The sequence below is a fragment of the Mya arenaria genome, chromosome 1 (genome assembly GCF_026914265.1).
Source record: "Mya arenaria isolate MELC-2E11 chromosome 1, ASM2691426v1".
In the NCBI taxonomy this organism is placed as follows: Eukaryota; Metazoa; Mollusca; class Bivalvia; order Myida; family Myidae; genus Mya; species Mya arenaria.
This window is the reverse complement of record NC_069122.1, coordinates 36331366-36344001: the sequence shown is the minus strand read 5'-3', so window position 1 is coordinate 36344001 and position 12636 is coordinate 36331366. Positions and strand designations below refer to the sequence as shown.

Below are 12636 nucleotides of genomic sequence, written 5' to 3'. Positions count from 1 at the left end.
ACCTTTGGCCCGATGACCCCCAAAAACAATAGGGGTCATTTACTGGTCAGGCCCAACCTCCAAGTCAATTATGAGGGCCATGGGTGCAGGCATTGTTGAATTATCACTCGGACAACCTTTTACCATTTAAGGTCACTGTGACCTTGACCTTTGACCCGATGAGCCCCAAAAACAGTAGGGGTCAGCTACTGGTCAGGCCCAACCTCCAAGTCAAGTTTGATGGCCATGGTTGCAGGCATTGTCAAGTTATCACACGGACAACCTTTTAACATTCAAGGTCACTGTGACCTTGACCTTTGGCCCAATGACCCCTTAAAATCAATAGAGGTCATCTACTGATCAGGCCCAACCTACAAGTCATGTTTGAGGGCCATGGGTGCAGGCATCGTCGAGTTATCACTTGGACAACCTTTAACCATTTGAGATCACTGTGACCTTGACCTTTGACCTGATGACCCCCAAAAACCATAGGGGTCATCTACTGGTCAGGCCTAACCTCCAAGTCAATTAATAGAGCCATGGGTGCAGGCATTGTTGAATTATCACTCGGACAACCTTTTACCATTTAAGGTCACTGTGACCTTGACCTTTGACCCGATGAGCCCCAAAAACAGTAGGGGTCAGCTACTGGTCAGGCCCAACCTCCAAGTCAAGTTTGATGGCCATGGTTGCAGGCATTGTCAAGTTATCACACGGACAACCTTTTACCATTCAAGGTCACTGTGACCTTGACCTTTGGCCCAATGACCCCTTAAAATCAATAGAGGTCATCTACTGATCAGGCCCAACCTACAAGTCATGTTTGAGGGCCATGGGTGCAGGCATCGTCGAGTTATCACTTGGACAACCTTTTACCATTTGAGATCACTGTGACCTTGACCTTTGACCTGATGACCCCCAAAAACCATAGGGGTCATCTACTGGTCAGGCCTAACCTCCAAGTCAATTAATAGAGCCATGGGTGCAGGCATTGTTGAATTATCACTCGGACAACCTTTTACCATTTAAGATCACTGTGACCTTGACCTTTGACGCGATGAGCCCCAAAAACAATAGGGGACAGCTACTGATCAGGCCCAACCTCCAAGTCAAGTTTGAGGGCCATGGGTGCAGGCATTGTCGAGTTATCACTTGGACAACCTTTTATCATTCAAGGTCACTGTGACCTTTAGCCTGATGACCCTCAAAAACAATAGGGGTCATCTACTGGTCAGGCCCAACCTTCATGTCAAGATTGATGACCATACATCCAGGAATTGTTGAGTTATCACTCGGACAAGCTTTGGTCTACCGACGGACAGACCGACATGTGCAAAGCAATATACCCCTCTTCTTCGAAAGGGGGCATAATAAAAAGAATCACATAATTGTTTATGTCACTGGAATGACCTCCCGTCAGCTTGATCGGCTTTTGCCAATCGTGGAATTTTTCGATGAAAAAATTTGCTATAAGTCATTTAATGAATGTAAATTCTACAAGCAAGGAAGAGCGTGCTCTTGTAGGGACCCTCTCATATTTTGTAAAATGCACTTTTTTATGATGAAATAAAGTGTGGCAAACCAGTAGGAGTGCTAGAACTAAGATACTAAGGGCTGGAACACTTAAACTACTGTCTCCAAAGTTCACGTTTTTGAATAGCTTTAGTAATGCTTTTCAACAGAAGGCTTAAAGGTTAAATTATCCCTCAGCATGTGGAAGAGTGGTTATGTTGTCAGTTTTCTTTTTAGTTCTTGACTGCATTCATTTCAACTTTGACAAATTTTGCCACAATTACGAGATATTAATTTGTTTTACCAAGTTACACAAGTCGTTTTAACGTGCTTTTACATATTTTAACGAAAAATTAAGTAATTTTAAAGAGTAACTTACTTTGTTTATTGAGATACTTAGTCATTTAAAAATAACGAGCTATGTAATTGGGCTTTCAAGTAGTGTATGCCCAAGATTCTTAGTAATTTGCACAGGACTCATGGCTATGGAATATGGGAGCTGAAGGTGTTTTTTCAAGACAGTCTATATTCTGAGGTCGGAATAACACATTAAATAAAGAACAAGCAGTTTTACTTCTTGAATCAGCCAATGTATGAACAGCAGTGATGAAATCCAAGACAGTTTTTTAGAAAATGAGGGTTTGCAATAGACAAAGATGGGTCTCTTCATGCGTGCAAAGCAAGGGTAGATTTTTCAGCAAAGGAGGTTCCATGCATGCATGGGAAAAGGGTATTTTTCAAAATAAATGTTTATATTCATACTAAAACATACCTTTTCGTCTTAAATTTCATCACCACTGTTAACATGTCTATGATATCATTTTGCATTTGTCATTGATAACATGAATGGTCAGTAGTTGAATGTAAAATTGCTTGAGCATAAAGTTCAATTCATTGATTGGATTAAAACATTTATTTAACAGTAAAATGTCATGGTTAACATGGTATAACAGTAGATTAAAGTTTAATGTTCAGCTTCCAATTTAGATCCATGTAAACCCAAGGATACATTTCCATTTAGAATGGGCGGGAGGGTAACTTAGGCGTAACCTTTTGACTTGCGTCCTTCCCTCAGAAATGAATTTGATTTGATTCAAAGTATTGGTATGGGCGTTGGGGGTGATCCCCTGAGAAAACTTTAACCATTCCTGTCCGAAATGGTGCATTTTTGGTGTGTTTTTTAGCACTTTTATCTTCTGTATGGAAACAAAAAGTACACTTGGACGAATTAAGGGGGGGGGGGGGGGGGGGGGGGGGCGGGCGTACCCTGCGTGTGTCCCCCCCCTTAATTTATCCAAGTGTACTTTTTGTTTCCATACAGAAGATAAAAGTGCTAAAATATCCCCCAAGAAAATTTAAACAATTGGTAGTCCGAAATGGTGCAACTGTTTTCTTCTATATTGATATATAAAAAGTACTCTTGAACGAAGTTGGAGGATGGGGGGGATTCAATGACGGCTGACTGCTGATTTACTGCAATAAATGTATTGGAAAACTTGAGAAATACTGCTTTCACATTGGTCAAAATAAAATGTTGACCACTAACATTTTTATTTTTTCATCCTGTTCGCACAGTCACAAGACATTACGGTAATATCATCGCTGATACACTACCCAGTAGTTGTTTAAATGGTTCATGTTAGCAAAACCATGGAATATTACTTTCATTGCTGATAAACTGGAAGTTCAAGTGTAAATGTTTCATGTTTTGTCTTTTTTGCAAAACCGTAGAATATGAATATCATCACTTGAAAACTGGGAGTCTTGTCTTTCCAAAGGAATCTTCTCAACAGTAAACCTTTCACCGACAAGCTGGAACAAACAAGTAATAATCATTTTTCTTTTGGGAAAATATATTCAATTTCTAAGAAACCACTTTAAATTCTCATAAAATAAAGCAACTTGGTTTCTCTTGGCCAAGACTTTATGTTTACATTAAAAAGGTTGTCAATTAAGCAGCAACATATTATTTTTTTCAAACATAAAGAATACATATTGAGGATATTTCTGAATTTTACTATTTTTAACACAAGGATTATTATTTCAAATATCATCTTGACTATGGTTTTCAAAAGTGAGATTGTAATATAAATTAGTTGTCTTCTAACCTTTTGGAAGATATTTACAACAGTTTACTAACACACCATTGTTGATATTATATAAAATATCATTATTTTCAGATTTGTGAATATTGCCACTAGGCACTACCGGGTACTTTTGTAGAAAAGAAAGAAAAACTACATCTTATCAAACAATGTATGTAAAGTTAGTGAGGATACAAACATTGATTATAATAAATTACATGTATGAAAGTAGGACCTTCAACTTGGGAGATATTGTAGATTAAATATTGTTACCTCAAGAAATTTCCTTTGCAATTCTGGCTTATTGTCAGTGGTTCTTTCTTCGTAACAGCAGTAAACACAAGTGCCGCTAGAACACAAATCTTCCATGGTTTGAACAAGGGGTTTAAGAGACTGAAATCAAATAATTCTAAAATGTACATTGACATTGAAAATAAATAAACATCTGATTTAAATGTACTATTGACTTATAAAAAAAATAAATCTGTTTTTTTTTATAAACCATTTGTTTTGTACTATATGGGCAATAATAACAAATCCTAGTGCTAAAAATATATTGTGGAAAGTCAACATGTTGTAGTTGCCTTGACCTGGTACCCAAAACAGATTTATCTTTGCATTTAATATGTTAAATTATTTTGAAATGGTAAATTCCTTAAAATAAACATATGTTAAGGGGAACATGATGAATGTCCAAATGTCAAAAAAATCCCTTATTTTTTAGTAATTTTTCGCATTGTGGCTAACTCTGGACAAACGTTTTGCACATAGGCTTAGGATTAAGGAATGAATGCTTTTTTTTGTTAAACAAAACACAGGTTAATATCGAGGTAGTTTTTTATCCGATTAAACGTCATAATTATTATCGGGCTGTTACTGTTAAAGCTGCACTCTAACAGATTTACCGTTTTTAAAACTTTTTTTATTTTTTGTCTTGGAAAGAGTAAACTCTGACAAAAGATCAGATTGCAGAGTCAACGAAAATTAATGTTTTATTGCTTAAACCATTACTAACAGTTTAAGAAAACTGCAAAAATCATCAATTTTGGAGTGCAAATATGAAAATCTGCGATCTGATCTTTTGTCATCAGTATTGTATCACTGGTTTGCAGATATTTACGCAAAAAATTGCTCTTTCCAAGACAAAAAATAAAAAAGGTGTCAAAACGTTCAATATGTGAAGAGTGCAGCTTAAGTAAAATAATGATTGTAATGAGTCTGTATTAAAAACACCCTGTCCCTTTAGGTATATTTATACATTTAATGTAGATAGCAAGTCGGCCATACATTTATCATCCATATTATTTTGAGAGTCAATTAATCCTCACCTCTGCATAATAAATACAATCAGCAACAACTACAACATCAATATTGCTAAACTGTTGACTATCAATGCTGGTTCCCCACTTAAGCTCACATGCTTTGATGTCCATGTCAGGAAATGTTTCTTTGTTGGTCTCAATGTTCATATTCATAAGTGGAACAAAGTCTTGCAGGTCGGTTATAATTGTTGAGGCCCTGGAAGAGAAAAAACAACATAAAACATAGTAAGTAACATAGGTAGTCCACCCAAATGGCCCCAACAAGTCTTTTGATGTTTTTCCGATTATGGTAGACTCAAGTTACAGGGATATATACGGTATGAAATGTCAAAATGATAAAAAGTATACATGAAAGCTCGTTATTCTAAATTGGTAGATATGGAGAATCAAATCAAATTAAATTTTATTTTTCAGTCGGTACGACATAACAGAGAAACATTTGCAATAGCTATTGACCAACAACATATTGTAACAAGTATATGTGACCAAGTCTGCGAAAATGGGTCCTAATGAGGAAAAATGACATTTTCAGGTTTTTATATTTTCTGAATGTGCTATGTTTCAGAAATAAAGTCCTGAAGTTTAAAGCTGATATCTTTAAAATTGACGGATTGAGGACAAATTTTGCAATACCACTATTTGTTATAAAATGGCGAAAAAAATGAAGGAAATGGAAACATAAGTAAATACAACGTCCTTGATTTTAAGAGTCTGTATTCCATTAAAATTGAATACAGCATTTTTTATTTCTGTGGAAACATTATCATAACATCAATAACATCATTTATGGAAAATATAACACTACATGTACATTTCATAGAAACGGTTGCCATGACTACAATTTTTTCACGAGAAATTTATCCAAATAAACGCAAAAGCAGCTCAAATAGATAAAATCACATTTGAATTTGATAGATTATGTTTGCAGGAAATATTTTAGTACAGCATTAAAATTTCAGCCAGCTATGTAGTAAAATAGAATGTTAACAGCAATTTTCCATAGACCCTGTAAAGAAAATCTGCCACTTTTCTAAAACAAGGTTAATTGTTCAAAAGTAGTGCAGCTTATCCTTGTATTAATCAAAACAAAAAACATATTATTTTAAAACAAGCAATTATTTAAAAGATGTAACTTGTCTGGTGAAATCAATTATTTTTAAAATCAATAAGAATGTTATACTTGGTTGCCATAGCAACTGACTTAAACCTAGAATAATTTTTTTTTTTTGCTCATTTCATTCTTTTGGAGTTGTAAGATGACACAGAATGAAATGTATTTACAAGGAAAGCATTGACACATGCCTTATTTGACAAAATTGACAACAAACATATGCATGCAAGGATTATTGAAACTATATTAATGTATAACTATTAACATATAGACTTATAAATGTACACTTTCACATTATACTGCAGTCGTGTATGGAAAATATAAATGCCATCATACTTTACTTATAGATGGCCGACTGTTCAATGATATTCCCATAATTGAAATACATGTTTATATATAAGTATTTATTGATCAATCAAGTGTGTTACTTTTGGTTGCCAAGGAAACCATACATTCCTAAGATCATGAATATTTTATCAATGTAACACAAAGAAATATATTCTTTGAATGTAAATGAAAACATAAAACTTCCACTTACACATGCCAATATATTTATAGCAAGAAACAAACTATATCTTTTGCTGAAACACACACAGAAAGTGTTCTCAATAAAGTTGCCTATTTTAACTTTTGTTTTTTGGCCTTTGAATAGCTTTCTTTTGCAACTAATGGCAATGGGCATGTTGTGTTTTTAGCATTATCTGATCTGCAAAAGTCTCTTTTTACATCATGCAAGTACCATTGCCTTTCTGCACTTATTCCCTCATCAAAGATCTGCTCTGGCAGAACACCAATATCCACTTGGCATTTTTTCAGTATGTTAATTTTCTCCCCAGGGGCATCAACAAACTTCCTTACTCTTAAAACCCCAGGCTCGTTAGAAGACACCTCAAATGAATGGTATTTCGAAATGTTCTTCAATGGTTTGAAAATGCCTTTGAAGAAGGTGCTCCAGTCATAGAACGACACTTGTTTGCTGTTGCCATCAACAATATGTGGAATGTTGTGGCCATTACGGGATGACATGGCTTCTGTGGAAGCCACCTCCTGTATTGAAGAAAAGCATTACATGATGAATGAATTTCAGACAGAAACGATCCAATATGACATATTATATTGTCACCTTAGTGCAAGAACTCAATATCTGCTTCAATTTCTATATGCAGTTATCGTCTTATTTCACTATTGTGATTATACTGAGCAGTACCCTTGCACTATGTAATGCCTACATGAAGTATATAACATCAGTGAATTTATTAATTACCTATTATATCTAAATATACCTGATAATAAATGAACTTATTTTATATAATAATCAATTTAATATAACATATATGATTATTTTCAATCTTAACTATAAAAAATCCCATTTTCTTCATGCCACTTCTTATTAGTTTATAACTGTATTAAAAAGAAGGAAATTAATCAATCTTGAAACATGTGTAAGTAATTTATATCTATAATTGTTTTAAAATATTTGTGTGGTAAAAATCTAACTCCCTGAATACCTCAACTGTCTCTGCATCCATGTGTCTCATTCTGTTTTTCCAAACTCCAAAATGCCAGTCGCATAAAAATTTGGTGTGGCCGGCTAGCATCAGTGAGTATTGGATTGTCTTATGCCCTCCTGGAATAGAATAGTTAATTGTTAATAAGATCTCTTTATTTCAAATTAAACTCTGAAATATATATGTTGTTTATTTTTTAAGTACAACAAATCAAAAGCTTTTAAAGCTACACATCTGTTTCACTCATCTAAAGAGTTACTGAAAACCTTGTGAGATATTTAAAAAGCAATAACATAATTTAGTTTACATCATGAAACATATTTTTTTTTTCCACTAAAACACAACAACTCTCACCTGTCAATGTTCTCCACACAGCATAACCAAGAACGGCATTATTTTTGTTGTCCTTGGCAATTGTCAAAGTGGAACTGAGCATGTGCCTCACCCAGGCAAAACACCTGTTTCTCTGAAAAATATTTATCCTTCTTATCACTATTCTTAGTCATCACCATCATCAGCAACAGAAGCAAAAATTTAACAGCACCAGTATTTAACATTAATACAACAAAACATTTAAAACATTTCTCATAACTAACATATACCAAATAAATGTTCAGATACACATCCAATTCCAGATTGTGAGATGTGCATGATGGCTATTGACCAATGGAAATGTTACATTCTTAATCAGTTTGTTTTAATGAAGTAAAACATTTATTGCTAAGAAGTGCCCCTTCAATTCTCAATTATTAACATTTGACATCAGGACATCTTATAATGACACAGAATAGATTGCAATTTAAAACTGTAAAAAAGTGAATTCAGATTTATATATGAGTAGTGAGTCTCAGTCAAAATAAATAAGCTTACCAGATCCTTCACAGCAAACTCCAAATACCTCACATCTCCTCCGGCAGTTTTGAAATACAGGGGTCCAACCTGTAGTAGATAAAAGCTTGCATTAAATTTGACAACAGTATCTGGTAATTAGAACCAGCATTTTATTCTAAATATTGAAAGATTCAATTTCTAAATCATGTAAAAAGAATTCTAACATAAACACTTTACATTCAATGAATACACTACCAGGTATGTAACCATTTAAGTAGAAGCATACATTTACTGCAGTAAACCTTAGGCACTCACAAGTATGATACACATGCAAATTACTGCACAATAAATCCTTTTAAAAAAAAATAATCTCTTGCAATAAGTTGATAAATTCAGTAAAAAAACAACATTTGATTATTTGCTTGTACTTGATAGAAAAAAATCAACTAACCTGTTGGCTATGGTGTGGAATATGAACCTGCTGTGCAAAGTCCCAGCTGTAGTGGACGGTTGCATCTAAGGAACATGGCTCTGAACCTAAAATATCAATAGAATTTAACATATATTTTAATTTTTAGACTAGAAAATATTGAAGCATGACATAAGACAGCTAAAACTATAGCGCATAGAAATTTATTAACCAAAGCACACCTTCAACTGTAATGTTTTCACTACATGTAACTTTAGAGTAATCACACTGCATTCTATATTGCTCCCTCTGATGTCTAGCACTTTCAACATGACTTTCATATATTCATCAAGAAGTGTCATTTTATCATCTTCAGAAAGGGCACCACTTTGTGAAATATTAAAAGAAAAGGTTTGGCATCTAAAACACAAGTCTGTTTTTGGTTTAGCTAAGACTATATGTGGGCACAACTCACGCCATAGCTTCTAGCACCCTCTATTTTTTCATATTCAACATGAATGTCTGCTTGTGATTTATCAGATGGCAACAACAACACTTTACTATTGCGGTGGTTTGGAAGTCTTCCGGGAACGGGCATTGCATTGTCAGATGTATAGCAGATGAGGAATTTTCTTATGTGTTCTCTTTCCTCAAATGTGATTGCATTATGAGGTAGTCTTTTGGTATTACCATGAGTCCTAGCAATCAATCCATCATTGTCAAGAGAGCGACCAATTCTTTTTAGTTTCTCCTTTCCGATGTTGTATGCGAAACAGAATACCTCACGGCAAACTTCAACTCCCTTAATATAAAACTACTGACTGGGCCTAACCATCTCCTGTCGTTTATGTTTACAACTGTCAGTGTGTTGGCCTTTTTTTCTGTGGCACAACATGGCTGATTTAATAACAAGATCAAGTTCATCTATCTGCATACCGGCTGAATACATACGTAAGTCAGTAATATCATTACCATCGACAACTTGACTGCATGGTTTGCCTAAAGTTTTTCACACTTGAAGGTCTGAGCAAAGAAATCATCAGTTTTCTTTCTCTGTCTTAAATCCTCTGCTGAAGGTTCTAAATCATGGTCAAAACTTTCACACTGAATAGTCTCTGCATTACATATATCATCATCTGATTCATCACTGAGAGCATTACTTTCATGGCTAGAATCATTTTCTGAATCAGACTGACTAAATTCTATCTCACTTGCACCAGAACTCTCTGGACACAAAACATGAAAATAAAGTCTATCAACTTCTAATAACTCTTCACGAAATAAATGGTCTTGGCTTAATTCGTAGGGGGTGGTGCTTGCTTGACTCAACTGGGACATTTTCATAAAATGTTCAAGTGTTTTTCAAATTTTCCGCCATAATATCTGTTGCTATTAGTAAACCGTATTTTGTTACGGAAAAATACTTACGGGTCAAACTGTCAAAAGGTTATTTAAAATAAACATCAAATGACAATTTAAATAAAGGATGACAACATAGATAACTGCATACATTACCTTCCAAATAATTGTTTCCTTGTAATTAATCCGAAAAGCATTCTAATGCCGTGTGGATAAACCGGCAAAACCGTCATATCTTCAGTACGGATTTCGACATGTTTCCATCAAAATGGCGGAGAGCGACACCTTCAGATCAAGGGCGATTAATCATGATTTAAGGTCAGGCAGCATGAATATTATCGACAATAATCAACTGATAGCAGAGTGATGTGCCTTTATATTGTTTATACACTTCGATTATGTAAATACTTTGCAAAATAATGCCAAATTAGTTAATTGACAAAAAGATAATTGCTCAGAAAACGTGTTGTGTTTTTTAATCTCGCTTTATCTCGGTAACGTGATTACCTCAACAGGACTCATTTTCGCTGACGACGTCACATATATAAATAAAATAAAATCATAAATGCACACATATTATTTGAGCATTTTAGATCATGTCAACACTACAGTATAGTCATTCTAAAATGCCGTCCAGGCTTTTTTAAATGACGTTTAGGACAGGATAGAACAAGAAGCCTGGATGTCATTTTAGAATGACAGGGTTCGAATTTAGACTCGCATACTCGCAAGATGCAATTGCGAGTGACTTTTATTCAAGCTCGCATAATCCTGCGAGTGGCTTTTTCTAGACCACAAAATATTAAAAGGAAATTAGAATAAACATAAACTTAACTTCGCTATGTAGTCGAGTGTAAATAACCTATAAGTGGCATGTTTACACTACCAGTATAAAGATTAAAGAAGACCATACGGAGTCACGCTCTAGTAAATTTTCAAAAATAGAACAAATACGGAAAAGGCCGAGTTTTTATCTCGAATCTTTTCAGGATGCTCCGAGGCGTGCATAATACAAAGTGAATCAAATCTCATCATTGGCTAAATTTAGCACTTTTGCGCACTAAATGTAAACCCCATCAACCTTTGAATATATTTCCGCCCATTACTGTCAAAGTGGTTAGACTCCGTCAATCAATATATTTCATGGTCCAAAGCATCCATGCTACATTTAATGTTGCTTTTATTTCTTTTATATTTATAATGTTATTGTTTTTAATACTTATAGACTTAATGAAATCTGTAGCGTGCTTGCAGAATGGGTATTACCTGATGGCCGTGGTAAATATACAAAGTGAACGTATGAAATTATTGGACAGCTTTGTTATCAACAATTTCTACTAGTTGAGTCACTCAAGATTGATACTTTTTAATATTCAACATTTGTCTTAGGTGTATATTTCTACTGTAATTAGACAATATTATAAGGAAATAAAGCAAATAATAAAATTGCAAGTTGATTATTCATTTTGCGAGTTGCTCCTCAAAGTTAAATTCGAACCCTGAATGACTAGTCAATAATATTGTTAATTGTGGGCTCGGCCATTCGATCATCCGACAATCACATGACTGATATGAAAGATAAATAGGGCAAAACATACCCGTAACTAGCTGTAAGCAGCCCCACAGCGCCCGTTCCAGAACCTAGTTCCAATACTTTTTTCCCTTTCCAAAACCGTCCATACTGAAAATCCGCAGCCTCAAAGTACTTGGCCAACACAATCGCGGCGTCCCAAACTACACATCCAACGTCACCAGTTTCATATTGTTTCAGTTTTAAAACTTTGTCATCATTTCTCTCAAGGTCTCGCGTAAATATATTACTTTCTTTCATGGGCGCAGCCATCTTGCAAGGGGGACAACTTTTTGAAACGGTAAAATTTACTATTTCCCGTATAAAGTTCGTACCGTACCTGGAACAGTTCATTTCATACTTCCTCATGACATTGCTATATCTGTACATTAATTATCAATAAAAGATTAATACAATTTTAATTATTATTTTATTTATTTATTTTTATTTAACATAATAATAATAAAAAACTTATCATACTCCCAGTTATTATCATTATAATTATTAATATTTCATTATTATTGTTGTTGATGTTGTTGTTGTCCTTGTCGTCATCGTCGAAATCATCATTTTCTATTTTGGTCAATTTGTTTATTTGTTTGAGAAACGGAATTCTCATTCTGTCCCAAACCGACCTATATCAGGTCTATCACTATCGCAGATTTTTTATTTATAAAAAACGGTCAAAATTGTAACATGTTCACTCAAAAATGTACATTCCTTTTGGGAAATTACTAAAAAAAAATACGCCAAAAAAGTCACTGTATGTTAGGGAGGAACAAATAAGGTAGGTAGGGTGAGTGGGAACAAACAAAACAAGCCTTACGCCTTAGTTTGAGACCCATCTTAGATTTTCAAAAAGGACATTAGTCTAACCGAACAGATTCAGGAATGAATATATTTTCAGCTGTCAACTATTAATCTAGCTAAGTTATTAAAACGATAGGTAAA

General features: G+C 34.4%; 1 protein-coding gene across 1 annotated transcript; it reads right to left on the bottom strand.

Annotated features, from left to right (window-relative positions):
- Positions 1-2751: 2751 nt before the first annotated feature.
- LOC128211796 (protein N-lysine methyltransferase METTL21D-like) lies at positions 2752-11958 on the bottom strand. The gene is made up of 4 exons (XM_052916906.1): positions 11714-11958; positions 4904-5093; positions 3849-3968; positions 2752-3303 (listed from the first exon to the last, which is right to left on the bottom strand). Exons 1-4 carry the CDS (start codon positions 11956-11958, stop codon positions 3193-3195), a joined length of 666 nt encoding a protein of 221 aa, XP_052772866.1. The 3' UTR covers positions 2752-3192.
- Positions 11959-12636: the final 678 nt, after the last annotated feature.

Bases quoted from the DNA above. Each gene is read 5' to 3' on its own strand.
- LOC128211796 (XM_052916906.1), bottom strand. From the start codon at position 11,958: ATGGCTGCGCCCATGAAAGAAAGTAATATATTTACGCGAGACCTTGAG. The intron at 3,969-4,903 runs GTGAGGATTAAT...ATTTGATTTCAG, and splicing joins ATTGTATTTATTATGCAGAG to TCTCTTAAACCCCTTGTTCA. The intron at 3,304-3,848 runs GTAACAATATTT...TGTTTGTTCCAG, and splicing joins TGCAAAGGAAATTTCTTGAG to CTTGTCGGTGAAAGGTTTAC.